Source organism: Eumetopias jubatus, unplaced genomic scaffold, assembly GCF_037043125.1.
Source record: "Eumetopias jubatus isolate StellerSeaLion01/CBP00866 unplaced genomic scaffold, mEumJub1_p1.0 scaffold_3, whole genome shotgun sequence".
In the NCBI taxonomy this organism is placed as follows: domain Eukaryota; kingdom Metazoa; phylum Chordata; class Mammalia; order Carnivora; family Otariidae; genus Eumetopias; species Eumetopias jubatus.
In genome coordinates this window covers 78,432,599-78,458,063 of record NW_028274809.1, presented here as the reverse complement: position 1 = coordinate 78,458,063, position 25,465 = coordinate 78,432,599, and the positions used below count along the sequence as shown (strand labels likewise).

At 39.5% G+C, this 25,465-nt stretch overlaps 1 protein-coding gene across 1 annotated transcript in view; it reads right to left on the bottom strand.

Annotated features, from left to right (window-relative positions):
* NEB (nebulin) overlaps nt 1-25,465 on the bottom strand; it is a 196,655-nt gene that overhangs the window by 64,476 nt on the left and 106,714 nt on the right. Inside the window, exons 85-110 of the mRNA XM_088021705.1 lie at nt 23,809-24,120; nt 22,814-23,017; nt 21,832-21,936; nt 19,675-19,782; nt 18,572-18,883; nt 17,270-17,473; nt 16,838-16,942; nt 12,970-13,074; nt 12,558-12,869; nt 11,749-11,853; nt 11,090-11,188; nt 10,806-10,907; nt 10,559-10,666; nt 9,823-10,134; nt 8,367-8,471; nt 8,156-8,260; nt 7,677-7,784; nt 6,788-6,895; nt 6,578-6,691; nt 5,982-6,179; nt 5,524-5,628; nt 4,754-4,858; nt 4,552-4,656; nt 2,639-2,746; nt 843-956; nt 341-538 (exon numbers count right to left, since the gene is read on the bottom strand). Of these exons, the coding sequence (XP_087877831.1) occupies nt 341-538; nt 843-956; nt 2,639-2,746; nt 4,552-4,656; nt 4,754-4,858; nt 5,524-5,628; nt 5,982-6,179; nt 6,578-6,691; nt 6,788-6,895; nt 7,677-7,784; nt 8,156-8,260; nt 8,367-8,471; nt 9,823-10,134; nt 10,559-10,666; nt 10,806-10,907; nt 11,090-11,188; nt 11,749-11,853; nt 12,558-12,869; nt 12,970-13,074; nt 16,838-16,942; nt 17,270-17,473; nt 18,572-18,883; nt 19,675-19,782; nt 21,832-21,936; nt 22,814-23,017; nt 23,809-24,120 (3,966 nt within the window). The remainder of the gene's footprint in view (nt 1-340; nt 539-842; nt 957-2,638; nt 2,747-4,551; nt 4,657-4,753; nt 4,859-5,523; nt 5,629-5,981; nt 6,180-6,577; nt 6,692-6,787; nt 6,896-7,676; nt 7,785-8,155; nt 8,261-8,366; nt 8,472-9,822; nt 10,135-10,558; nt 10,667-10,805; nt 10,908-11,089; nt 11,189-11,748; nt 11,854-12,557; nt 12,870-12,969; nt 13,075-16,837; nt 16,943-17,269; nt 17,474-18,571; nt 18,884-19,674; nt 19,783-21,831; nt 21,937-22,813; nt 23,018-23,808; nt 24,121-25,465) is intronic.

Here is a 25,465-nt window from a genome sequence, read left to right as displayed (position 1 = left end):
CTAAAGGATTGCAGCAGATAGATGGAATCAGAAAAAAAAAAAAATTGACAGTAACTTAAACACCAAAGAGCTAACTTAAACTACTGCTACTACACCTAACTCATTTTACACCTTCTGGACCCAGGATGACTTCATGGAATGAACATCAAAAGGCCTCACGCAATGAGGCGGAGGGTGCCATGAAAACAGCGGCCCACAGAGCCCTGCTTCCAGGGATGGACCCATGGGAGCAGAGGAAAGCGATACTGGAAGGCTGAGGTGAAGACACGGGTGAGTCTGCTTCCCTTCAGGATGGCTGTGCGGGGCCAGGGAGGGGGACCTTCATGAGCAGTGGGCTTACGTCGCTGATCTGATCCGTGACCTTCCGGACGTGGCTGTTGACTTGCAAGTCAGGGTGGCAAATCCACTCATGGAGGTGGAGGCGGTAATCAATCTCACTGACTTTCTTCTGAGAATCCTTAGCGGTAACCATCTCCACCATGTCAGGCACAATGTGGATTTTCATCTTGTTCTTTTCATACACTGATTTGTAGAGGCGCTATGTAGATAAAATAACATGCCAGTTATACAGGGAATTGTGCAAGGTATCACAGCAATAAACACCTTTCTTATGCACCAGAGAAGTCAGGGGAAATGGCTGTACAGCCATCGGGTGTGATCTGGAATTTTCTGACACTCTACAGATTGATGGGGGTGGGGTAAGCAGCATGGCTGAAACAGCACTTTGCTTCTTCACATATGCACAGTCAGTGCCTCGTGCATTACTAGAAAATGTTCTGATTTATGACAGATGGCTATACCACTTAGCCTTGATCTGAAGTAAGGCCTTTGGGATTACTTACATCAATGTTAAACTTGCCGACTCTGAGGCACCGTGCAGTGTTTGGATCATCCTCAACGCTTTTTGGTAAAGTATAAAGAGCTTTGAACTTTTCATATTCTTCTCGATATTTGATCTACAGAGAGAAAGTACAAAGGAAGAAAAAGTTTTGGAGAGCAACAGATCTCTACTGTTAAAGAGTACAAGACTTAATAGGAAGGGCCCAGCTCTGAGATCCAACCAACTTGGGGTCGCCACTTCTGTGGGCTTGTTTCCTCCTCTGTGCACAGAGGTACAGGTGTAGTGCAAGTACCACAGGGTAAGCCTGAGAATTACACTCTGATAGTACTAACTGTAGAGAGCTAACTTAAACTACTGCTACTACACCTAACTCATTTTACAGATTATGTAATTTTTAAGTAATCTCTTCTGTGATAATGACTTTGCTTTTCTTAACCATGAGTGAAAGATGAAAAATGTGCTCAGGAGTTTCTTTGTTTTTCATAACTGACAAGCCCAATGCTTAAGAGACACATAGTCCTTGAATTTCAGTTTTTACAAGGTTTTCCAAAAATACACTGTAACCAATGCCTATGGGGAAACCAACTTTTGCTTCTTAATCCATACTGCCTATGAATTAATGCTCCATGATTTCATGAACTAGGAGGAAGTCCCTTACAGAGAGTAAGATCCCAACTCCTAGCAAATGATAAAATAACAATTCTCATTACTCAGAGGCCCACATCTTAGTTAAAAAAAAAAAAAGGAAGATGGGAATATTTGTGTCAGAATTGCAGTGAAGCCCTTTGTTTACTGGAAACCCACCAAAATTCCCAACAGAATATTCTAGAATATTAGTTCACATTCTCCTTACATCTAAGCCATTCCTCAGTTATAAAGAAGATAGTATTCAAAGGCACCTTTTTTTTTTAACTACCGTTGAAATTCTTCTTTTAAAGAATTTCTCTGTGCCCCATCTTGTTCCAAAAACAAGTTGCTGAAAATCCTCCTTCTATAACTTTTTTCATAACTAAAGGAAAAAACCTCTGCTGAGCTTTCTAAATTCTATATACAAAAATTCTCTTCCCAAATGAAGTTTGCTCCTTTGGGCTAGTCTGTCTGCAGTCCTCCAAACAGGCTTGGGTCTGGGCAAAATCACATATATTAGTTTTTCCTCCAGGTAAAAATGAAATTAACTCCATATATTGTCTAACAAACTTTTTTCCTAACTATGTATCATTAGGCCCAGTAGAGGGTAGTGAAATCAATTTACTGGATCACTAGCTTTTATGAATAGAACAGAACTGAAATGATCAGGCTATATTGCCTTTAGCATAGCAGTATGCAGTCTTCTGTAAAACATTGTTAGAAGGAACTCACATAATACACTCAGCTGTGTGTGTGTGTATGTGGACTTGCAACATAAAATAAATTTCTCACTGTGGGTCATGAGCAAAAAAAAAAAAAGATTTGAGTAATACTGATCTAAAATGCTATGTAAAATGTTCACAATTAAGGGTAAAAGTCTCTAAAAGAGGTTATCTTTCTGAAAGGAACTGGCTTATTAGGACTGAAATGACGGTTATAAGGAATTTTACAATAAAAGGCTTTACTTAAGAACATTTTAGGCATGAAGGGTTAAAGTTCATAAGACTTAATACTGTATCTAAATAGCTCATGTAATTTAAGATTTTCTTTTACAATATACATAAACATATAATATATATAACATGTGAATCAGCCAGAAAAATTCTAGGAGCAGAGACCTGGGGAAGGCAGAGGGTGGGTGGGAGGCTATCACGTTTGCACTTGACTTACATTGCTGGCCAGATGCTTCTGGTTCTTGGCATGTGTCAGGGACATGGTGCTGGTAGGCAGGATGTAGCTGGTGGCTTTCACTCTATCCCAAGCCTCCTTGTACAGGTTCTGTAGGGGTTAAAAACCATCTTGTGAATATGGAAAGATGCATTCTGGTTGGCTCTTGAGGAGGGGATCTTTCCTGTATCTGCCTTTTTCAGACACTCCTTAATAACCGCTGATCTTCATACTAGGTAGGATCCAAGTACCCCTCAGTGAATAACAGGTTTAATGCCATGACCACAATTTCACAGTCCATTATTTTGTTCTCTACCATAGTACTTATCACAGTTTGGCAGTTATCATGGGGTGATAAAGAACTTCGCTCTATTTTGACTACTGTGGTGACTACATGACTATGCATTTGTGAAGCCACAGTGCCATATACCACAAAGAGTGACATTTACTGTATGTAAGTTAGAGCAAAGTTTTTGATGCTGTGTTCATTCTCCATAGGTCTAGGAATTCCTGAAGGACAAAAACCACTAACTTAAAATCTATCCTTTACTCCTTTTTTGTAGCTAGTGGGAGCTCAAAAAATATTTCCTCTCCTAGGTATTTATTTACTCAAGAGAAACGAAAACTTGCATATACAAAAAAACCTATACTCAAATGTATATAGCAGCTCTATTCGTAAGTGTTAAAAACTAGAAACAACTCATCTCCTTCGACTGTGAATGGATAAATCAATTGTGGTACATTCGTGCAGTAGAATACCACTCTACAATAAAAACAATAAACTACTGGTTTATACAGCAATGTGTGTAGTACATACATGCATTTTGCTAAGAGAAAGAAGCCAGACCTGGTGGCTACATACTTCATAATTCCATTTACATGACATTCTGGAAAAGGTTTTTAAAAGGTTTTGTTTTTGTTTGTTTGTTTGTTTGTTTGTTTTTAACTGGTGCAGAAAATACCTCTGTGGATGTCCGGGGAGAGAAGGGAAGCAAGAGGGAAATTTTGAGGTGACAGAGAGGTTTTCTGCATCTTTGTGATGGTGAAAACATGACTCTTTGCATTTATTAAAAGCCATAATACTATGCGTGCAGGGAGTCTTGAGTGGGGCTTCCTGCTCAGCGGGAACTGTTTCTCCCTCTTCCTCTGCACTTCCTCCTCCCACACATGCTCTCTCTCTCTCTCAAATAAATAAAACCTTCTTAAAAATATTTTATTTATTTGACACACACACACAGAGAGAGAGAGAGAACGTGCACAAGCAGGGGGAGCGGCAGGCAGAGGGAGAGGGAGAAGCAGGCTCCCCGCTGAGCAGGGAGCCCGATGTGGAGCTCAATCCCTGGGATCATGACCTGAGCTGAAGGCAGATGCTTAACCAACTGAGCCACACAGGTGCCCCTAAATAAAACCTTAAAAAAAAAAAAAAGCCATAGGGGCTTTTCTTAGTTTTGATCATTGTATTACAGAGAACAGTATGCTTGAATTCCCTGTACAATTTTTGCAACTTTTCTGTAAATCTAAAATGATTTCAAAATGAAGTTCAAAAAAATGTTTGTTGAATTACCCAGTTCAGAGGAGGAAAGAAAAAAAAGAATGTCTTTGTAGGCTTTAAGCCACTGGCCCCTGGAGAAGCCAGGGAAGGACAAGCTCAGGGTCAATGGAGCGTAGCTTCAACCGTGCCTGCCTGCAATAAGGAAGCAGCTCCTGAATTTGTGTCAACTACATGAGATGGTGCAATATTCCACTTGCAGCTCATTGAATTGTAACTAGGACTACTGATGGGATAAAGCAGGAATCTGAAGGTCCCGGAAAAAACTGGAAAAACCTTTGGGGGTAAGGTGCCTATCCCTTTCCTGTCTCTATTCCTTTCCTGTCTCTAAAGGAGAATAAAGACAAAGATGAGAAAAAGAACTCACGCTGCTATAAAGATTCTTCAGGTTCTTGGTTCTGTCGTAATCCACTGTTTCTAGAACTGTCGTATATTTGTCCTTAATCTGATGATAATTTTCTTTATATTTCACCTACACACACAAAAGATGGGTTATTCTTTTCTGCTGTTCGAAAATACATACAGACAACAACAGCTCGTCCTGGAGGAGAAGTACAAGGAAGACGCACCTCACTGGCATTAATGCCGCTTTGAAGAGCAGTCACGTAAAGTGGGGTGTCTGTGACCAGGTTATAATTTTGTAGATTTTCTTTACCTGCTGCTGTATATTGTAGCTGTAAAGAAAAACAAGACACCGGAAATGGGAAAATACAGGTCTGCCATCAGCTTGAGCAGTTTGTGCCAACTTAGATGAGCCTTTATTTCTGGGTTTCTGCTTTAATACTAACAGAGAGGCTATCATTCTACATTCCTGCCGACTTTGTAGGGTTGTCAGAATGAAGTTTGTCGGGGTCTGACTCTCTGTCAGGTCCGCTTCTCCATTCTGTTGTCTTTTCTGTGCACGTGCCCCATCCCTACTGCAGGCCCTCAGGCTCAACATTCCGTTCACCTGCCCTGTCAGAGCCCAGCCGTGTGCTGGGAAACTTTCCAAATATCTATTTACTTCAGAACTTATCTACCCAAGGTCAAAGCATGCATTTGCATTTTACACTTTGCCAGTTAACCTTACCAACTTCAGCACAGACGCTTGAGAGTGGTTCACTATGAAAACACCTCTCAGGAAACTTTGTTATAAACATCAAATGCTTAAACCACAGGAGAGACTAAAACTGAGAAGGTCCAACACCAGAGCAGGTCACCAGGAGAGGTTTTATTGGGCAAGGGGCCTTCGGTTGCCCTGGATCCTGCACTGTTAAAGCCTGGCCTGGCTGTCACCCCACAGAGAGCACCACGGATTCCACTGATCCACAGTGAGCCAGTCCTTCTAGGAAGATCTCACCTGACTCTGGAGGTCATATGCTTTCTTGGCATGGAGGATCTGAGGTGTATCCCAAACGTAGCATCCAATGCCTTTCAGCCAATTCAAGTCATCCTTATATACATTCTGCAAGAAGGAAGGAATGATGAAAAGGTGACAGGTACTAACTGAATTTATAATCAGGCATTTGGATAATTTCCTATCAGCCGTTGGCTGTGCTCCGTGTTTTGCGGTCATAGGGTGGGCCTCTCAAAAGCTGGTGGTCTTTAATGCCCTGACCTAAAGAAGCTCATGAGGAGAGGAATGGCTAAGTTTAGTCCGGTATGAAAACAGGTGGTGTCACATGGCCCAGAGGGGATTCTTACACCAAAAAGGGGTTACTCATATCACTGTGTTTTAAAAAGGAACAACATTTATGAATACAGGGACAAATGGAGTGAAGCCTGTAGCTAAGTCAAGCTGCAGAAAGGACATCATACATCACTCAAGATCTCCTGCGCATTTCGGGCCCGTATAACGTTGGGTTCTTCCGGGAGAGACGTCCACTGATGGAAGAAGTGCTGGTATTCCAAGTCACTGAGGATGTACTGGCAGTGTTTAGCCAGCACGTGATTCATCATATCAATGGGGATGTGAACATTTGCTTTGGTGTCCTCATAATCTCTTCTGTAGTTCAACTAAAGAATCGTATTTTTTTAAAGACAAAAAGAAGAAAGGGATTCAAGTGTTAATTATTCAGACTGATCTCTCTTCTAGTCTTATTTCTAGTACACATCAGTACCTTTAGAATAAACAAAGCCTAAGAAAAGATACTTTAATATATTCTCCTTTTTGAATTTCCTATCCTTTCATAACACAGGGGGTGAATAGTTACCTTGTTGCATTCTCCTTTTTCCATATATAGATACTTCACTGGGGGTTAGCGGAGGGAGGGCAAGGGAGGAAGCCCATAGCTGTCAAAGGAACACAAGGCTAACTGGCAGGGGTGGGGATAAATCTCAAGAAGGACTCCATGCCCCTCTCAACTAAAGAACATGTTACAAACAGGCAGACTAACAAAGTGAGCTTTGCTTACCACACTCCTCATCTTTTGGAAATCCAGACAGTGAACCACACCAGGGAACTCACTGATTTCTTTTCCAGCCAGGTAGTGGCCCTTCTGCTTCTCATAGGTCTCTTTGTATTTAAGCTGTGAAGTAGGTACAACATTGAGAATCACTGGGATTTTCTAACCAGCTCCCCAATGAAGACTCTTAAACCCATGAGAAGAGAAAGTACTGCTGACCTCACTGTTCACGTAGTCGGCATGCTTAGCTCCAACAATGGGAATGTAGCGTTCATCCAAGGTATAGCCGTAGGCCTTGGTTCCTTCCCAGGCCCCTTTATACAGTATCTGGAACAAAGAAATGTGTGTCAACAAAAGTCTGTGGTCAACTTCCTTCAGATATTGCTAAAAAGAAAATGGTAAAACCACGGTAAAATATTTACGTTAAAAGGCAAAGCTTACATCTTTACTTAGAGCCATTATTTTGTCTACCTACTAATAGGGCTGAGTTTTTTGGTTTATTGCAAATTAAATCTACAGACACTGAGGCATTTTATAACCGAGTTTAACTATGTTTACAGTTCTAATAAAAGCGAAAATAAATTTTCACATAGGGAGAGAATCACCAAAGATTGCTTCCCATTGGGCACATGCACATACACACCACACACACACACATCATCATCATCCTTTGACTTAGATGAATTAAAATTTGGAGGGCAAATCTTACATTTGTTGGCTGGAGATATTAAACATGACCGCTAAAGAAGAACCAGCCTTTCTTCTCTTTTCACTTTGGCAGGTGCTTAGTCCTTTGTGTGCCTAGAGCTGCTATAGCACCTGATACATTATTATCTATTTACTTGTATGTCTGTCCCTCTCATTTGCATGAGCTCCCGATGGGCTTGTCTTATTGAGCTTCAGCCCCTTAGTACTTGCTGCAGTGCCTGGCACATCACAGGAGCTCAAAAAATACCAGCTGAATAAGTGCTATTTCTAATAAATAAGACTAAATACAATAAAAATAATCTTGTAAGTTCAGTTGTTCACAAAATCAGCCAAGGGTTTTAACACTGACAAGAGCTTAAAATTAAGAACTGAGCTGTAAATTACATAAAATAAAACTTACAGTACTATAGAGTTTTCCCATGTCTTTGGAGTGGGTGATATATGGCGTATCTGGAGAAAATGTATACTTGCCCTTTATTCTTTTATTAAATGTTTCTTTATATTTTACCTAAGGAGAGAAAACAAGACAAAACCAAACAAAACCTTTGGTTAATATAAATGTATATTTAAAGTTTCATAGTTTCAACCTAGCAAGATAATAATCAGTCTACATTTAGAGATTTAAAACTAACGAACTGGTTGAATTTAAGTTCATTTTATCTAATAGGATAATTTGGACAAAAATATAGATATTTTCTGTGAGTACAGTATACCTCCTACTAATGACTTTTAAGACATTCCCACCAACGACGATCTCATAGTTTCCCACCCCATTGTCCATTTTCTTAGAAGCAGTTATCTGGAGGTGAGCAAATGCGGTCAATGACAGACACCTAACTCCCCAGGCCATGCACATCATTATACATAAAGCAAACTTACATCACTTTGATTGATTGAGTTAATCTTAGCCAAAACAATCTCTGGAGGGTCCACCACATTTGTAAAGTTAGGATAGTTGTCAAGAGCATCTTTCTTATATTTTATCTGCAAGGGAACAGAGATGATTAAGACTGGTCTCCTTCCATTGGGTACCTGCCCCCACATGGCAGGCAAGGGGGCCAGGCATTAGGTGACAACAGGCTTCATGTACCTGATTCACCATTTCCTGGTTCTTCGTAGCCCTCACGTAGTCCACAGAATCCAGGGGTATCCAGCCGATGCCACGGAGCCACTCCAGGTCAGCTTTGTAGACATTCTGAGAGCAGGGAGAGACATACAATGCAGGTATAAGTGACTGACACAGGACTACAGACAGTAGATCAGAAGCAACTTATTCAGGAGCTTTTTAAGGATTTCTCTCTACCGACTGTTGCTTCATTGATTCAGTCATTATTTCACCTGTTCACCTGAGAAATATTTCTTGAGCTTGTCATTATGAGTGAGGTACTGTGCCAGGTGGTTTGAGGGCTAAGTATAAAGGAGTCTAGTGTAAAGAGAAGTCATTTACAAGGGGAGAGTATAAGAGCAAGAACACTCAAGTGCTGTGGGAGTTAGGGGCAGGGAGCTATTGTTTTCAGCAGTGAGCCTAAGAACAGGTTTTATTAAGGAGGGTATAATTTTAGACGGACTTATATTTAATTACTTAGAAATATGTGGGACAGACATTGAGACTATACGAAGAAAGTGGCACGACTAAATGGTCATGTGTTACAGAGCAGGGGGACACATCCCTCAGGCCAAGCCTAGCTTTCCCCTCCCTCGCCTAGTGCCTGGGTTCTCTCAGGCTACCCCTCACCAACGGCAGTGGAGCTGCTAATCTGGTTAAAGGTCCACAACAGTCGTTCATCTGCAGCAAGAGTGAGGTGGGATGTTCAAGTTCAGCACCTGTGCTGCAGGCAGTCTTTGATTTCCTGTTTTTCCACTTTGGTTATGAAAAGACCAGGTAGGGTTAGCTCCTGGGGGCACCTGAGTATCACGTCGATGCACTGTGTTTCTGTTGCTTGCAGACTGCTGGTGGCAGCTACAGGTCTTGACTCAGGCTTCACTGCAAGATGGCCTATGTCGTGTACTCTCTACCCTACCTTTACCAAAGCTCTGCATGAGGGATTCTGGGTTCTCATGTGGCTCATCAGTACTTTCTTTCCCTTTTGCTTTGATTCCTCGCAAGCAAGTCCTTCATAAATGCCTGCAGGAGTAAAATGCCTGGCAAAGCAAGAATAGGGCATTCCCAGGTCCTTGACTACACTATCATCCAATATTGTTAACATCCCAACTCACTCTCCATTCTCACCCCAAGCCAATTATTATTTTAAATCAGCTGATAATTTTCCAGGCAGATGTGAGATGTTGCTGATGGCAAAAGTGATGCAAACAAAAATTAAAAAAAAATGACTTTGAAAGTTATTTGGATATACTAATAGGCAAAGCTGTCAGCCAATCACTGCTCCTGGTCTTTCTCTACATCAATATCCAGCCTTAATTCCCTTCTGGAAACAAACTTAATATTTCTGGCTTAAAGTCTCAAAGCTTGGTGCTTCCAGAATGCTGCTTATAATTCTCAATGTATACCACACATTTCTAGATAATTAAGAAACAAAGTCACTTACATCACTCTGTAGGTCATAGGCCTTCCTTGCCTGGATCACGTCATTTTGGTCAGGATGACATATCCATTGGTGCAGGTAATTACGGTAATCAATATCACTGACAAGCTCCTGCCCATGCTTGGCGGCCAACACCGACACCGTGTCAGCAGGTATATTGATCTTGGCCTTTGTTTTATGATAGTCCTCTTTGTATAGTCTGTCATTCTGAATCTGGCCTGCATGCTCAAACCAAACCAGTTTGGGATCGTCTCTCATCGTCGGAACACCAACATAATGACCTCTTTGTTTTACATGTTCAGCTTTGTATTTCAGCTTGTAGGAGAAAAATAGAGATGGCATCAGTTTTGACAAGCACTCAAGGAAAAGGGGGGCTTGAAACATCAGCAAATGCAGTCCTTCAGCCTCTTGTTACCTGCCTCCCTCAGAACAAATAACAAAAAGCACTGAAATAAAAAAATATAAAGAAATATCAATTTAAAAATAGAAAAAATAGATTTCCTTTCTAATTCCGCCTATATTTTATTTGAAAGCTTAGCGATCTTAAGGAAGTGAGGGAATAGAAGAAAGAGTAAAGCACTCAAACAATAGCTTTTAAAGAAGCCCACAAAACAAGACAAAACTCCCAAAGCCCACAGGGAGGACCAGAAGGGAGTAGGTACTTCAACCATCCCCAAGCCTGGCCAGGCCTGCTAGCCCCAGGCACACTCCAGCGTGCACTCATCTACAGATAAATTACCTCGCTCTGAACGTCACTAGAGTGATGGGCGTGAACAAATGGTACCGCATCCGGAGGCAAAATGTAACCTGTAGCTTTTTGCTTCTCCCAGCCTTCCTTGTAGAGATACTAAAAGACAGAGAGCCACAATAGAGGCTTACACGAAGGAGTCAGAATGGGGTATTGATCGTGTGCATCCATGTCCCACAGTTACACTATGGTCCTCTGTGCCCACACAGAGTACCAGGCATCTGGCTAAAACCCATACCTGGTCCAGTATCCGGGCTGCCTCCTGGGCAGTGTGCAGCAAGGGGGTTTCTGTGAGGGTGTATTTTGATTTGGTATCATTCCAATCTTTCCGGTATTTAATCTGGAAAGGAGAGGCAAGAGGTGAAAGTTACACATAATGTTGTCCAAGCAAATGCTAGCATCGTCTCAATTATTACAATTCATATCGCAGACAATGATTGCATGCTGAGCTAACACAGGTGGAAGGCTTTGGAAATGACACTTCATGATTGGGCAATTTTAGAATGAGAGCCATGTACTTACATCATTGAGGATCTCGCCACTTTGTTTTGCAGTCACATAATCAACTCTGTCATCCACAGGAGTAAAGTTGAGAGTTTCTATTTTTGTGCGATATTTTTTCTATAGGAAAGAAAATATCTTTCAGACAGTTACAGTTTCTGGTCCTGTCTGAGCTGAGAAAGAGACACTAGATTTAAGGGCCTGTCTAGACCAGAAGTGTAGAGTGCCATATTTGAACGGCACCTTCTTGGCAATTCGGCCTTTTTCTTAGCATTTTATTTTTTAACAACTGGGTTGGCTTCTTATATCTTCCACGGATTTTAAAGTAGCAGATTGGCTTAGCTACCAAGATCATGTACTATATCATTCTGTGTATCAAGTTACTCAATACATTTTTTTCAACTGAACAAACTTCTCCCAAGCGTATTGCCATTGCTGACAAAAGACGTTTTCCCTTTATATAATTCCAAGCAACAGCTGAGTATACTGGATATTGTATTATGGATGTGGTCCCCTGATGTGACAGGGACAGTATTGTTTTGGGAAAAGGTATGTTTGGCTCAAATGACAGCAATTGCAATTGTTAAAATTGCTGATGGGGAATGATTGCGCTTTGGCTTGTATATTTTTGTTCAGTCTCCCAGGAAACGCACTGAATGGCAGGTAAAATGTTGGAATACCTCACTGAAGATATCTGCAGCGTGTTTAGCGTGATTGACAGAGACGGAATCATTTGGCATCCACCCAATCCCACGTAACCATTCCAAGTCCGCCTTGTAGACAGCCTGTGGAAACAAGGCCGAGTGATTTCAGCAACTCTGGTCATAACCGGGTCCTATTTATTCTATCCCTTGGTTTGATGGAGAAATACACATAAGAATGACATACTCAAGCAGCCAGGCAGGTAACATAAGTAAATTCATTAGGAGGTCAGGTGATATGAAAAACTGGGGGATCTAGTTTCTATTTAAAGGGGGTTAGCCTCGATTCAGCTCCAGCTATTGTTGCCAGGGTGTAATGCATGTCCCGAGCTTCGTTCTCTGATTTTTTTCTAAAGAATTAAGAAATCTTAGATTTGTACCCCAAATTTCCTGATTTAAATAAGCCTTGGCAAATTAATTCAAGATTTTTAAACACTGTATTAACTAAAAAAGCTTATCTGTGCCTACATCCTTTCCATGGACTGCCAATGTTTTACTTATGATATCAACCTCTGTTACTCCTTAAATTCCATAAATAATATTTTCACAGTTGTCTTTATATTGTTACAATTAAGATTTATATTCACACAACCATTTATTCCTTGATACAGAATCTAGATCTTCCACGGCTTTGCTGATTCTTGACACTGTACTATAAGGTCTACCTAAAACCACATTCTTGGCTGTATAAAGACAGAAAGTGATGATACAAAAATTTAAGAATATAAACTTTCTGGGAGTCATGGCAAAACGATAGACGAGCTCATCCTAAAATGTAGCCCACTCACATCGCTTTGCAGCTGGTAGGCTTTCTTGGCCTGAATCACATCGTTCTGGTCAGGCATGCATGTCCACTGGTGTAAGTAATTGCGATAATCAATGTCGCTGACCAGGGTTTGGCAATTTTTAGAATGCACGATGGAAAGCATATCCACAGGGCTCTGGAACTTGGTCTTCCATTTGGCCCAGTGCAGCCGGTACTCTCTTTCATTCTGAATCTTGCCAGCTATGAGGGCCCAGCGGATCTTGTTGTCATCCCTGGCGGTGCGGGTCCCCACATAGTGTCCCTTCTGCTTCTCATGGTCAAGCTTGTATTTATACTGGAGATGGAAAAACAAAGTAGATGGATCACAGTATGTACTCCTGATGCACCTAGGATGTTTGCTTAGAAACTGACAAGTCAAACAAGGCCACACGTACGTCACTGGCAATCTCCCTGGAGGCCTTGGCAGCCTGGATAGGGATGGCATCCAGCCGCACATCACAGCTCATCTTTGTTTCATCCCAGTCTTCGCGGTAAATTTTCTGAAGAGGACAGAAAAATAGGGTATCATTTTGGATTCAGATGTACTGGTAATTTCAAGGGTTCAAGTAGAATTAATAATCAAAGCAGTCCAGTTTTGAAGTCTCAGAATCAGTTAAGAAGGGAATAGGTAAAAGAATAATTCTCCACCACACTATTGGAAGATGAAATTGTGTCTGGAGTCCAGAGACCTGGGCTTGATGAGAGTTCTTTCTAATTTAAATAATGGCTTCTCTGTAGTACCTCATGGTTTATATAACAGGGCTTAGTGGCTTTTTGTCCTGGCATATTGGTAGCATTGGGATAAGGTTAAGGTCAGACATTAATGAGGATTACTGGATTTTTTTTTTTTTTAAGATTTTATTTGACACAGAGAGACACAGTGAGAGAGGGAACACAAGCGTGGGGAGTGGTAGAGGGAGAAGCAGGCTTCCCGCCGAGCAGGGAGCCCGATGTGGGGCTCCATCCCAGGACCCTGGGACTATGACCTGAGCCGAAGGCAGATGCTTAACGACTGACCCATCCAGGAGCCCCTTACTGGATTTAATTCAATAATTCGATTTATTTCATTTTAGAATTCAAGTCAATTTTGTAATCTTCAGAATTATAAACTTTTTATATTTGTGGGGAGGTTTTTCCCAGGATGGTTTCTTAGATCTTCTTATGTGGTTGGTGATGAGTATTGTTTGGGAATGTTAGATGTTCCTTCTGAAGTACAGTTGGAGGTTAACAGCCTTTTTTTTTTTTGTGTGTGTGTGTGTGTGTGTGTGTGTGTAGGCTCCACCACCAATGTGGAGCCCAGGGTGGGGCTTGAACTCACGATCCTGAGATGAACACCTGAGCTGAGATCAAGAGTCAGATGCTTAACCGACTGAGCCACCCAGGCGCCACCACAGTAACCATTTTTTTAAATGCAGCGTGTTTTTATTTGTACAGAGAAGTTAATTAGGGTAGTGACTGATTTACAGATAGCTTTTTAAATATATGTCCATATTTAAATGGACACATTCTGTATTGACAATGTCAGAGATTCTCAGAAATAACAGTAATTTAAATGTGTAATTCAGAAATCATACCAAACAATATGGGAGCTTTAACAGTGCAGAAAGGAGAGATGAATTTCAATTATTAATAGTTTCATGGGCTTTGCATATCTGAAATATGAGTGCTCAAATTTTGTCCTTGTAAGTACAGAAAAGTTTTGTATGAATTTTCATTCAAATTTTTGTATGAATTTTGGGTGGTCCCATTTAACAATAGACTTTTTTTTTGTACAAAAGATATAGTATTCTCAACATTTCAATGTATTGGAGAATATTTAATGCAAACTTAGTTATTTAAAATCTTTCGTTTTTATTCAGTTTTATTACATATATTGTGACACTATTTTTAATTATGTAATAAATTTTTGTTTATGTAGTCAAATATATTTTTTATTAAAAAAAATCTGAGGGTGCCTGGGTGGCTCAGTTGGTTAAATGACTGCCTTCGGCTCAGGTCATGATCCTGGAGTCCCGGGATCGAGTCCCGCATCGGGCTCCCTGCTTAGCGGGGAGTCTGCTTCTCCCTCTGGCCCTCTTCCCTCTCATGCTATCTCTCATTCTCTCTCTCTCAAGTAAATAAATAAAATCTTAAAAAAAATAAAATAAAAAAATCTGAGTTTGAGACCAAACTTCATCTACTAACTTTAAGATCATGGGTTAATTCCTCAATCACTTTAAGTCTCAACCGTCCCATCTGATAAAAACAACACTATTTTACTCATATGATTAGTTTGAAGATCAAATGAGTCCATTTTACATGAATTTGCTTGGTTAACTAGAAAATCGTATACAAATATCCTGAAAACGTTGTTTTTCCCAAATGATAGAAACAATTTTAAATAATGGATTTTATCAAGATTATAGTAATGGTGACCCCATGCGTAAAAAAAAAAAAAGAAAAAATTTACATTTTGGTTAGCATTCACATAGGATGTTTGATTTCTTCCAAAGCACAAGCCATTCTCATTAATGTCTTCATATCTAATATCTAAAGTTTACAACTTTACTTTTGGCATAGTTTCAAATACTAGTCTTGTTTACATCAAGATATCAACAGTAGGGTTCTGGTATTTTCAGCTGAGAAATGTATCATACAAAAGAGAGCACATGAGACCTTCCCTGATTGTCTGGCCAAAGATGCCTGTGGATTGAAAAGAAGAGGCTGAGGTGAAGAATGGACTGCCTCTCCAACCAGTCACTTGGTGATGAGAGGGCACTGCATCATACTATTCTTGTATGCGAAAAAAAAAAATCAGTGCCCCAAATTTTATTTTCTTCCCATCTTTTGGAAAAAATTAGCTCATTACAACAGAGTTAATGGGTGTAGCTTGGCACATGGTGAGGAATCTTTGCTGGGCAGTTTCCTTCTCTCATGAAGATGTGTTATTTTCTGGAAGATGTGAAGTTCCAAACCATGGTGAACTGCACTAAAGTAGTATCCTTCTTCTAGGGTGATATTTATTCTACACATAAGAAATCTCTGTGATCCATGAGGACAATACCTTTCTTGAGCTTTCTTAAATTGTGTAGCTAACCATCGAATTCTCTCATTTTATCTAATAGACTTTTAAGTTCATTCTCTTCCTTTTTCCAGACATAATGATTTATCCTGCAAGTAAAGATAATTTTGCCTTTTAAACCCAATATTTACCTTTTATTCTTACTCTTATGTAATTATTTTGGCTTGAGTGAGGAGCTTACTCACTTAGCTGGTAGTTCCAGCAAATGTTAAATAATAATGGTGATGTCAGTGGGCATCCTTGTTTTATTCCTAGCTTGAATGAGAAGATTAGCTTACTGAGGATGAGCCTGGCCTTTGATTTGAGATTTACTCTTTTAGTCACATTATGATATTCATTTATTCTTATTTTACTCGGATTTTATTTTTAAAAATAGGAATGGATATTGGATTTGGTCACATGCCTTTTTTCAAGTCCAATAAGGTGAATGTGTGATTTTTCTCTTTTGTGCTATTACATTATTAGGTTTCTGAATCTGGAACCCTCTTGACATTCCTGGATGAACGCTAATTGTTTGTCTCCTATCATATTCATGTTCTACTGAATTTTATTTGTTAATCGTTTATTTAAGATTTTCCTCATTATTAGCTTACAGTTTTCCTTTGTGGAATTATCTTTGACAAGTTTTGGTAATTGTGATGGCTTTTCTTCTTTCATTAGGCTCTATGATTGTTTGATTATTTCTTGAAGGTCTGAAGGAATTCTCCTATGAAATCATCTGGATGACCCTGACATCTGAGAGGAGGAAGGAGCGTCTTTAATAATCCTCTTAATCTCTTGCTATATGTTTTTATTCTTTTCCTTGGGTCATTTTGGTAATTTATGATTTTCTAGAAAATCCCCTCTAGATCCAGGTTTTCAAATTAATTCGTATAAAGTTTTGCAAAGAATTCTCATCGTTATTTTGTGTTTGTCACCAATGTCCCTTTCTTGTTCCTGTGTCTCTTCGTCCAGTCCTCTTTCAGGTTTCTCACCCTTACCCCCTTCTCCCTTTTGTCATGTTGACATGGGCTCACCAGTAACTGGCCTTGCTGGGTGACTCAGAGCAAGGGATCTGCTCCTTTCCTCACTCCTGGTCAAAGGGCTGATGGTAAAGAGTCTTCGGGCAATCTTTTCTCTTGCCTATGAAGAGTTCTCTAGGGATGCCATAGCACCCACTGGGTGACTTTTCAAACCAAAAAGGAGTCTGTTGAGGTACTTACATTGCTCATATTAAGAGCATTGGCTCTGGCGAGGTTAATTTCTGGCGTATCTGGCATGATGTGGACTGAAGTTTTATCCTTGTCCCAAACTTCTCTGTACTTTGGCTATGGGAAAAAACCCACAAAATTACTTTGCAATTTGTACTTCTGCTAGTTCCAGTGTACAACTTTCAACTTTTCTGATTCCCAATTTTTTCATATTAAGGAAGAAACATCTAAAAGTTTTTCACATAAGTTGCTCAAATTTAATGAAATTGGTATTAATATCTTTTTCATTTAAAATTTATAAATAACAAGAACACAATCCTACCAACATTACATATACCTTTGCTATCATCAACATTCTTATCTTATAAATAGATTGCCAGATTAATTATTTATCAGTCACTTACAAGCATGACAATTTTAACAAACAAGGGAAAGGTGACTTACAATACTAATATTTTCAGCATTCGACTTAGCAAGGACAACTTCAGGTGTGTCAGGAACACTTGTGTACTTGAGGCTCACTACGGGGGTCCGATAGACACTGTCTCGTAGAATCTTCTGGGCATTTTGGACCCTCAACACTTCAGGAGACCCCTCAGGCATCCAGCCAATGCCACGGAGCCACTCCAAGTCAGCCTTATAGATAGCCTGGGAAAGAAAACAAAGGTAGGTAGAAGGGTTTTTTTTTTAATTGTGGTAAAGCAAGAAAGCAGTTTTTTGTTGTTGGGTTTTTTTTTTTAGATTTTTTTTAGATTTTTCTTTTTTTTAAGATTATTTATTTATTTGACGGAGAGAGAGAGAGACAGCGAGAGAGGGAACACAAGCAGGGGGAGTGGGAGAGGGAGAAACAGGCCTCCCGCTGAACAGGGAGCCGGATGCGGGGCTCGATCCCAGAACCTTGGGATCATGACCTGAGCCGAAGGCAGGCACTTAACGACCGAGCCACCCAGGCACCCCAAGAAAGCAGTTTTATGTTCTATTTTACCTCCCACAAACAATAATTAAAATTGAGCACTGGCCTGACAAACACAATTCATCGTATGCACAGCAGTGTTCTATACTGCTTTGTTTTCTGTGGCAGGGGCACCTATACAAACTCTAAAAAGCAGAATGATACAGAAGCTCGCTCTTTGTGGGATGCCTGGAAGATCTTGAATAATATTTAAGTAACATCATACTAGCTCAGGTGGACTTTTAAAGCAGTAATAAATAATTAAAAGAAGGCATTCATTCTACACAAGAAATAAATATCCCAATGGAATCCATGATTTCCAAAAAAATTGAATGGGCAGAAAATATGAGTAAATCTAAAAATACTTCACGTAAACTAATGAAACACTATATTGTGAAGAATACCATGTTAAGGGAAACTAGTGAGTTTGGAGCATGCTGCTGACCTTTGATATTAATTTCAAGGAAGTAGCCCTGTCATTCTTCAATTGAGGGACCATGCGAATTCTCATGTTTAGGACACTACAAACAGTGCACACATTAAGGAATCTATAGAAAAATTCTGGTAGCACCACAAAGAGTAAAAAAGAAAACTTTCCCAGTAAGCCCAGCAGTAAGAGAGGCACACAGTGAACTTGGTAAAATGCAAAAGGGAAGTGCTTATGTAGGGAGAGTTGTATTTTCCCAAGTCCTCGGAGGAATGACCAGGCAAAGCTGTGGAAGGCTTTCTTCCTGGAGAACAGCTCACTACCCAGGCCCCCTCAGTTGGTACTCTCTGCACAAGCAACAACTTACATCACTCTGCAGGTCGTAGGCTTTCCTGGCTTGGATCACATCATTCTGGTCGGGAAAGCAAGACCAGTGGTGCAGGTACTGGCGATAATCCACATCACTTACTAATGCCTGGCCTTCTTTGGCAACATTGATGGACACCATGTCCACTGGGATGGAGATCTTGGCCTTGTGGTCATTGTAGGCCTTTTTGTACAGCCTGTCATTCTGCATTTTTAATACATTTGCCGCCCAAACCAGCTTAGGGTCTTCCTTGGCATTGCGACATCCAATATAATGGCCTTTCTGTTTCTCGTAAGCAGTTTTGTATAGATACTGGTATATGTGAACAGAAGAAAGAAGAGTCATTTTTCCAAACTCACTTTGTCTAAACAGACTGCTCCAAATAACCCCATCTCCCTTAGACTGGGCACTGTTTTTCTTTAAGTCCATATTATAAGTTTTATAATTCTTAACGCATTGGTTTCTCTTCTATGTCCACATGCACAAAAACATCGTGAGCACCTCTAAGGCAAGAACTATTCTTCTGGATTATCCCCAGTATAGGCTTATCTCGTGTTTCCCAAATTTCAGTCACTGTCTACCACCTTCACGTTTTAGTTCATCAACTAGATTCTTTGTTTAAATAAATTTAAAGTGTAAACTTTGAAAGACTTTAATTCTAAAATTTATAATCCCATTTAAATGGAAAAAAACAATATTTTTCTAGCACACATTAAAACAAACATCACTTTTTAAAAATGCTAGTCCATCAGCTATACAAAATTATGTCAGGAACAACTTATGTACGCTGTACTTCATTGAATTTTTGTACCCATTGAATTTCTATAAGTGCTTGTAAATTAAATGATAATGAGAAGATACTGAAAATAAAAATCTGTGCTTAAATATAAGACCAGAACCAAGCGCTGATGCAAAAGGGTCACCAAACTGTTGTAAAGCTTATTCTTGAATCTGAGATTTCAAAACAAGACACTAATCCTGATGATCTCCATTCTAGTTAAGTGTATTACAGGGGAATTAAGTTAAAGATTGGAAAAGTATTAACTCCCGTGTGTCGTCTATGAGTTAGTGTTGGTGAAGGCTGGGAAAGGAGGAGCTCTCACATCACTGGCGATATCCCTGGAAGCCCTGGCGTGCTGAATCGGGATGGCATCTTCCCGCAGGTCATAACCCGTCATCTTGACATCTTCCCACGCTTGCTTATATTGTTTCTGCAAAGGGAGATTGCAAAATGCCACAGTTAATCTGAAGAGGGAGCCACTGAGTCAGCATTACTGACGTGTTTCAGAAAACCTGTTAAGTTACATTGAAAATTAGTCTCCCCTTAAGATTTGTAAAATAGGCTGGCACTGTGAATTGTGTAAGACTGTTGAATCACAGACCTGTACCTCTGAAACAAATAATACATTATATGTTAAAAAGAAGATAGCAGGAAGGGAAAAATGAGGGGGAGACGAACCATGAGAGACTATGGACTCTGAGAAACAAACTGAAGGTTCTAGAGGGGAGGGGGTGGGGGATGGGTTAGCCTGGTGATGGGTATTAAGGAGGGCACCAACCGAATGGAGCATTGGGTGTTATATGCAAACAATGAATCCTGGAACACTACATCAAAAACTAATGACGTAATGTATGGTGATTAACATAACATAATAAAATAAAATAGGCTGGTTTCATATTGAAATTAAGTTCCAGTAGATTTTTAATTAAATTTAGTAAAGTTCTTTTTTTTTTCAAGAAAGAAATTAGGAGACAGTAAATCTTGTGAAAATGAGGAAAATATACATCGTTTGGCTTTAAAAGGAAAAATCAGTGATGGGCCACTAAAAAGAGAACCAAATATTCCTATACTTGCATATGTATGTTTTTATGTTGTTTTTGGTGAAACCAGTGCATTTTTCCTTCCAACAAAGGACACACATTGCTATTTATAAACACACATGTATACACATATGCGTGCCTGTGCACGTGTGTGTGCGCACACATGGCACTTATCATTAAAGACTAGAAGCACCTTTCATGAGTGTTCTGTAGTTCCTAGAGTATAGATCCTTTACCTCTTTTGTTAGGTTTATTCCGAGGTATCTTATGGTTTTTTGGTGCTATAGTAAATGGAATCGTTTCTCTAATTTCTAATTTCTCAAATGACACTACAGATAAAGGGCTGGTATCCAAGATCTATAAAGAACTTCTCAAACTCGACACCCAAAAAACAAATAATCAAGTCAAAAAACGGGCAGAAGATATAAACAGACACTTCTCTGAAGAAGACATACAAATGGCTAACAGACACATGAAAAAATGTTCATTATCATTAGCCATCAGGGAAATTCAAATCAAAACCACACTGAGATACCACCTTACACCAGTTAAAATGGCAAAAACCGACAAGCAAGAAACAACAAATGTTGGAGAGGTTGTGGAGAAAGGGGAACCCTCTTACACTGTTGGTGGGAAGGCAAGGTGGTACAGCCACTTTGGAAAACACTGTGGAGGTGCCTCAGAAAATTAAAAATAGAGCTACCCTATGACCCAGCAATTGCACTCCTGGGTATTTACCCCAAAGACACAGATGTAGTGAAAAGAAGGGCCACATGCACCCCAATGTTCATAGCAGCAGTGTCCACAATAGCCAAACTGTGGAAAGAGCTGAGATGCCCTTCAACAGACGAATGGATAAAGAAGATGTGGTCCATATATACGATGGAATATTACTCAGCCACCAGAAAGGATGAATACCCAACTTCTACATCAACATGGATGGGACCGGAGGAGATTATGCTAAGTGAAATAAGTCAAGCGGAGAAAGTCAATTATCATATGGTTTCACTTATTTGTGGCACATAAGGAATAGCATGGAGGACATTAGGAGAAGGAAGGGAAAAATGAAGGGGGGGGAATCGGAGGGGGAGATGAACCATGAGAAACGATGGACTCCGGGAAACAAACTGGGGGTTTTAGAGGGGAGGGGGGTGGGGGGATGGGTTAGCCCGATGATGGGTATTAAGGAGGGCACGTGTTGATGGAGCACTGGGTGTTACACGAAAACAATGAATTGTGGATCACTACATCAAAAACTAATGATGTATTGTATGGTGACTAACATAACATAATAAAATAAAATTAAAAAAAAATAAAGACCAGAAATAGAAGGAATGATAGGGAAATGCCTTTTGCTAAATTCCCTCTGGAGCATATCAAGTTAAGTTCCAGTTAGGCAGAAAATAATGTGTAAAGCAAGTGGATGTGTAGTTCCCTACATCACTGATCTGTATGGCATTGATCTTGGACTGCAGCATCACTGGAGTGTCAGCCGGCACATTCACATTCGCCTTCTCTCTCTCCCAGGCATCACGATACAATGGCTGGTAAAAAGGAAAAACAAAGGATGGCTGATAAGTAAATAAGTCAATTGCTACATGAATAAAATTATAGGTACAATTTACAATTAAAGGTTCTCTTTGGATATTCTCAGATATAAATGTAGATCACATTTTGTTTTCATTTGTGCGGATCTTTTTTATTTTTTTAAGTTGGCTCCATGTCCAGTTTGGAGCCCAACGTGAGGCTTGAACTCATGACCCCAAGATCAAGATCTGAGCTGAGATTAAGAGTCAGATGCTCAACTCACTGAGCCACCCAGGCACCCCTTCATTTGTGTTTTTACTTAAAAGGTGCCAACAGTGACTTTAACGAAAAGAATATATTGATGTGTGATATAATATAAATATAAACTGAGTCAGAAATATGGTAGTAAAATGATCTTTTTCATTAATTCACATGTAATTATCTGCCAGGTATTTAGATTTCAGGTAGCTATGATAATCCATATCACTAATCAAGTCCTGGCTTTCTTGGCCCAAATAACTATCATAATATCTAATATTGAGGCCACCCCTGGACTTTTCAACTTACCTCATGATTGAAAAGCAATAAAAAGGTGGCAGTTTTGTGATCATAGTATTAACTGGTGGACTTGTATTACAAGCAAGAACTCAAAATGTATTCAAAGTGTGTATCAGAGTCTGTGGAACATAAAGATGCTTACCACACTTATGTCAACCAAAGAGTCATCTAAGTAAATGAAATATGGATACCGTTACTTGATTGACTATATGAAATTCTATCTGGATACATGAATGTTCAAGGTTCTAATGCCAGTGTTAGCAATTTAAAGTTCACAGTCAGAATTCTTATTGAGACTTCTTCAGTATGTCCAAATGTATCATCAACCCAGCTTACCTCACTGATCTGTACAGCATTGATCTTTGCCTGGATGACTTCAGGGGTATCAACAATGCTGGTGAATTTGAAGTCCTCAGGTTTTATACGATACAACCTCTCATTCAGGAGATTCTGGGCATTCTTCACTCTCATCACTTCCACAGAACCCTCCGGCAACCATCCTATACCCTTCAACCATTCCAGGTCTGATTTGTACACGTTCTGCATGAAGAAAAGGACCACAGAGTGCAGAGGAGTCAAATCTGCCCATGACAGCACGATGCCAGCAGGCCACACACTCCCTCTATCTAAATCAGCTGGGTGGCCAATCCCATGAAATAGAAGGATCAACATTAAATATTAATATTTGGGTGCTACATCCCTGGCATGCATTGCTGGGAGAAGTTCACAGTATCCTACAGGAATTGGAGCAGGGCTGACAAGGGCCACTTGTGGATGACAGCAATGGCACATAATTTTGTTTTTATACAAGGTTGAGCTTCTGTGCTCGCCACTTGAAATCTGCCTTTTTTGCTGAGAATAACATCTGTAAGAATTTGGGAGACTAAGGTCTTTAAATGCATATATAATGAGGAAAAGATATATACTTTTATTTGTATACACTTCTCTATCTATATATAAGTATATACACATACATTTTCCCTACATGTGCGGGATAAACTTAAAATCCAACATTGCCTTATGTTCACATTTATTTCTGAAATTTAGATATCCGATCATGCACATGTAATGGGTTAAAACAACTGGGACTGAAATTTTGTAACTAATTACAGAATAAGAGTGATTTTTTTGTCTTAATGAGTAAGGCCTTGCCACTTGAGAAGGAATCCTCTATAAGACAGAAAATGTTCACAATAACTCTACCACCATGAAATGTACAGATTATGTTAAATTCTATTAAGATTACCCCTTAAATTATGTCCCTAGGGAATACACCATGATGATATACAGAGACACACATCTCTCCAAGAGTCTGGTGATAATATACGCACATCGCTCTGCAGTTCGTAGGCCTTCTTAGCCTGGATCACATCATTCTGATCTGGCAAACATATCCACTGGTGCAGGTAATTGCGATAATCAATATCGCTAACCAGGACCTGGCATTTCTTGGCCTGAACAATTGACATCATGTCCAACGGTGTATTGTGAATTCCTTTAGACTTCTCATAAGCTTTCTTGTATTCTCTGTCACTCTGGATCTTGGCAGCATGTATAGACCATACCAATTTGGGATCATCTTGTAGGGTGCGGAAACCCACGTGGTGGCCCAGTTGCTTACGGTAACCTTCTTTGTATTTGTACTAAAGTTGTGAAAAATAAGAGAAAAAGACATATGAAAATAACGTAGTAAGAGGAGTTTTCATTAAATGTTTTCAGAATATTTTCCTTGCCTTAATAGAAATTTGGCTCAACACTGGCAGTCCTTACATATTTCAGTTCACTTTAAGGAAAATGGATAGGGCTATTTTAGGTAGTTTGATAGAGAACATGAGGAAATCAGGAGGGAAATAGTATGGTGAATAAGAGTAATTACAAAAAATTATAGCTGACATTTACTGAGCAATTACCATATGCCAGACACTACTTCAAGTGCTTCAAATATAATTGGGTTGATTCATGTGAAATTACCGAATTTTTTAGTTAAAAATGGTTGAGTAATAGCAACTACAATCTCATTTAATCTTCACAACATCTCTGTGAAGTGCATATTATTGTCACATATTTCACATGTGGAAAATAAGACACAATGGGTGTAATCCTGGTCTCCAAGGTTGCCTGGAAAGTGGAACATTAAGTCAGATGGTCCCCCAAGAATACTAACAATACCTCAGGTAGGAAAAAGTCATTTGTGTGGTTTTGGAGACAGATAAAAAAAGGTGTATATTTCACAGGAATGGAAAACAAGGTCATTGGCTTGAATCAGATGACAACAAAAGGCCTGGAGACAAGAGTTTCCATCTTGCCCACACCTAAGTATCTTAGGACCAGAGCAATTTAGTGTCTGTTTCTTTTCTCTATTTGGATAGCATAGAAAAATTTGGACAAGAGGGAGGGAGAGAGAACTGAAGTAAGGCAGATACTATAGATTGGCTATTGTTTTTAGAGATAAAAATGAGAAGAGGGAAGAAACAGGTGGATACAGGAGTTAAAAAAATAGAGAAAAACCCAGAGAAAGGGAACAGGGTTGCTTAAAGATTTGGAGCTGGGGGTGGGAGGTAGGGAGCTTGGTAGGATAATTATTTTGACTAAGTTTTTAAATTACTATTAAATGAACTTCAAAAGGTTACTGAGAGCATTACACATAAGCCTCCAGTAAAAAATCTTACATATATAATGTGTTTTCAGCCCTAAGTCTTTTATGAAACTTTCAACTGTGGTCTATATTTATGGAGAATGTCATAAATATTTGGGGGATAAAATGACACTGGTCAAAAATCAAATATATTGGTTCCTGAATTTTTCCCAAGAATTCTGCATAGATTCGTCATGCTTTACTTCTACTTAGAAACAACTTAGAATTATTTATACGAATGCCTCGTCTATGCTAACCTTAATGTGTTTCATTCCATTTTAATGTTTTTAAATAGAGAAAGTCTTTAGTGCAAAACAAAATGAACTTGTTTACATAGATTTTTTTTAAAAAAC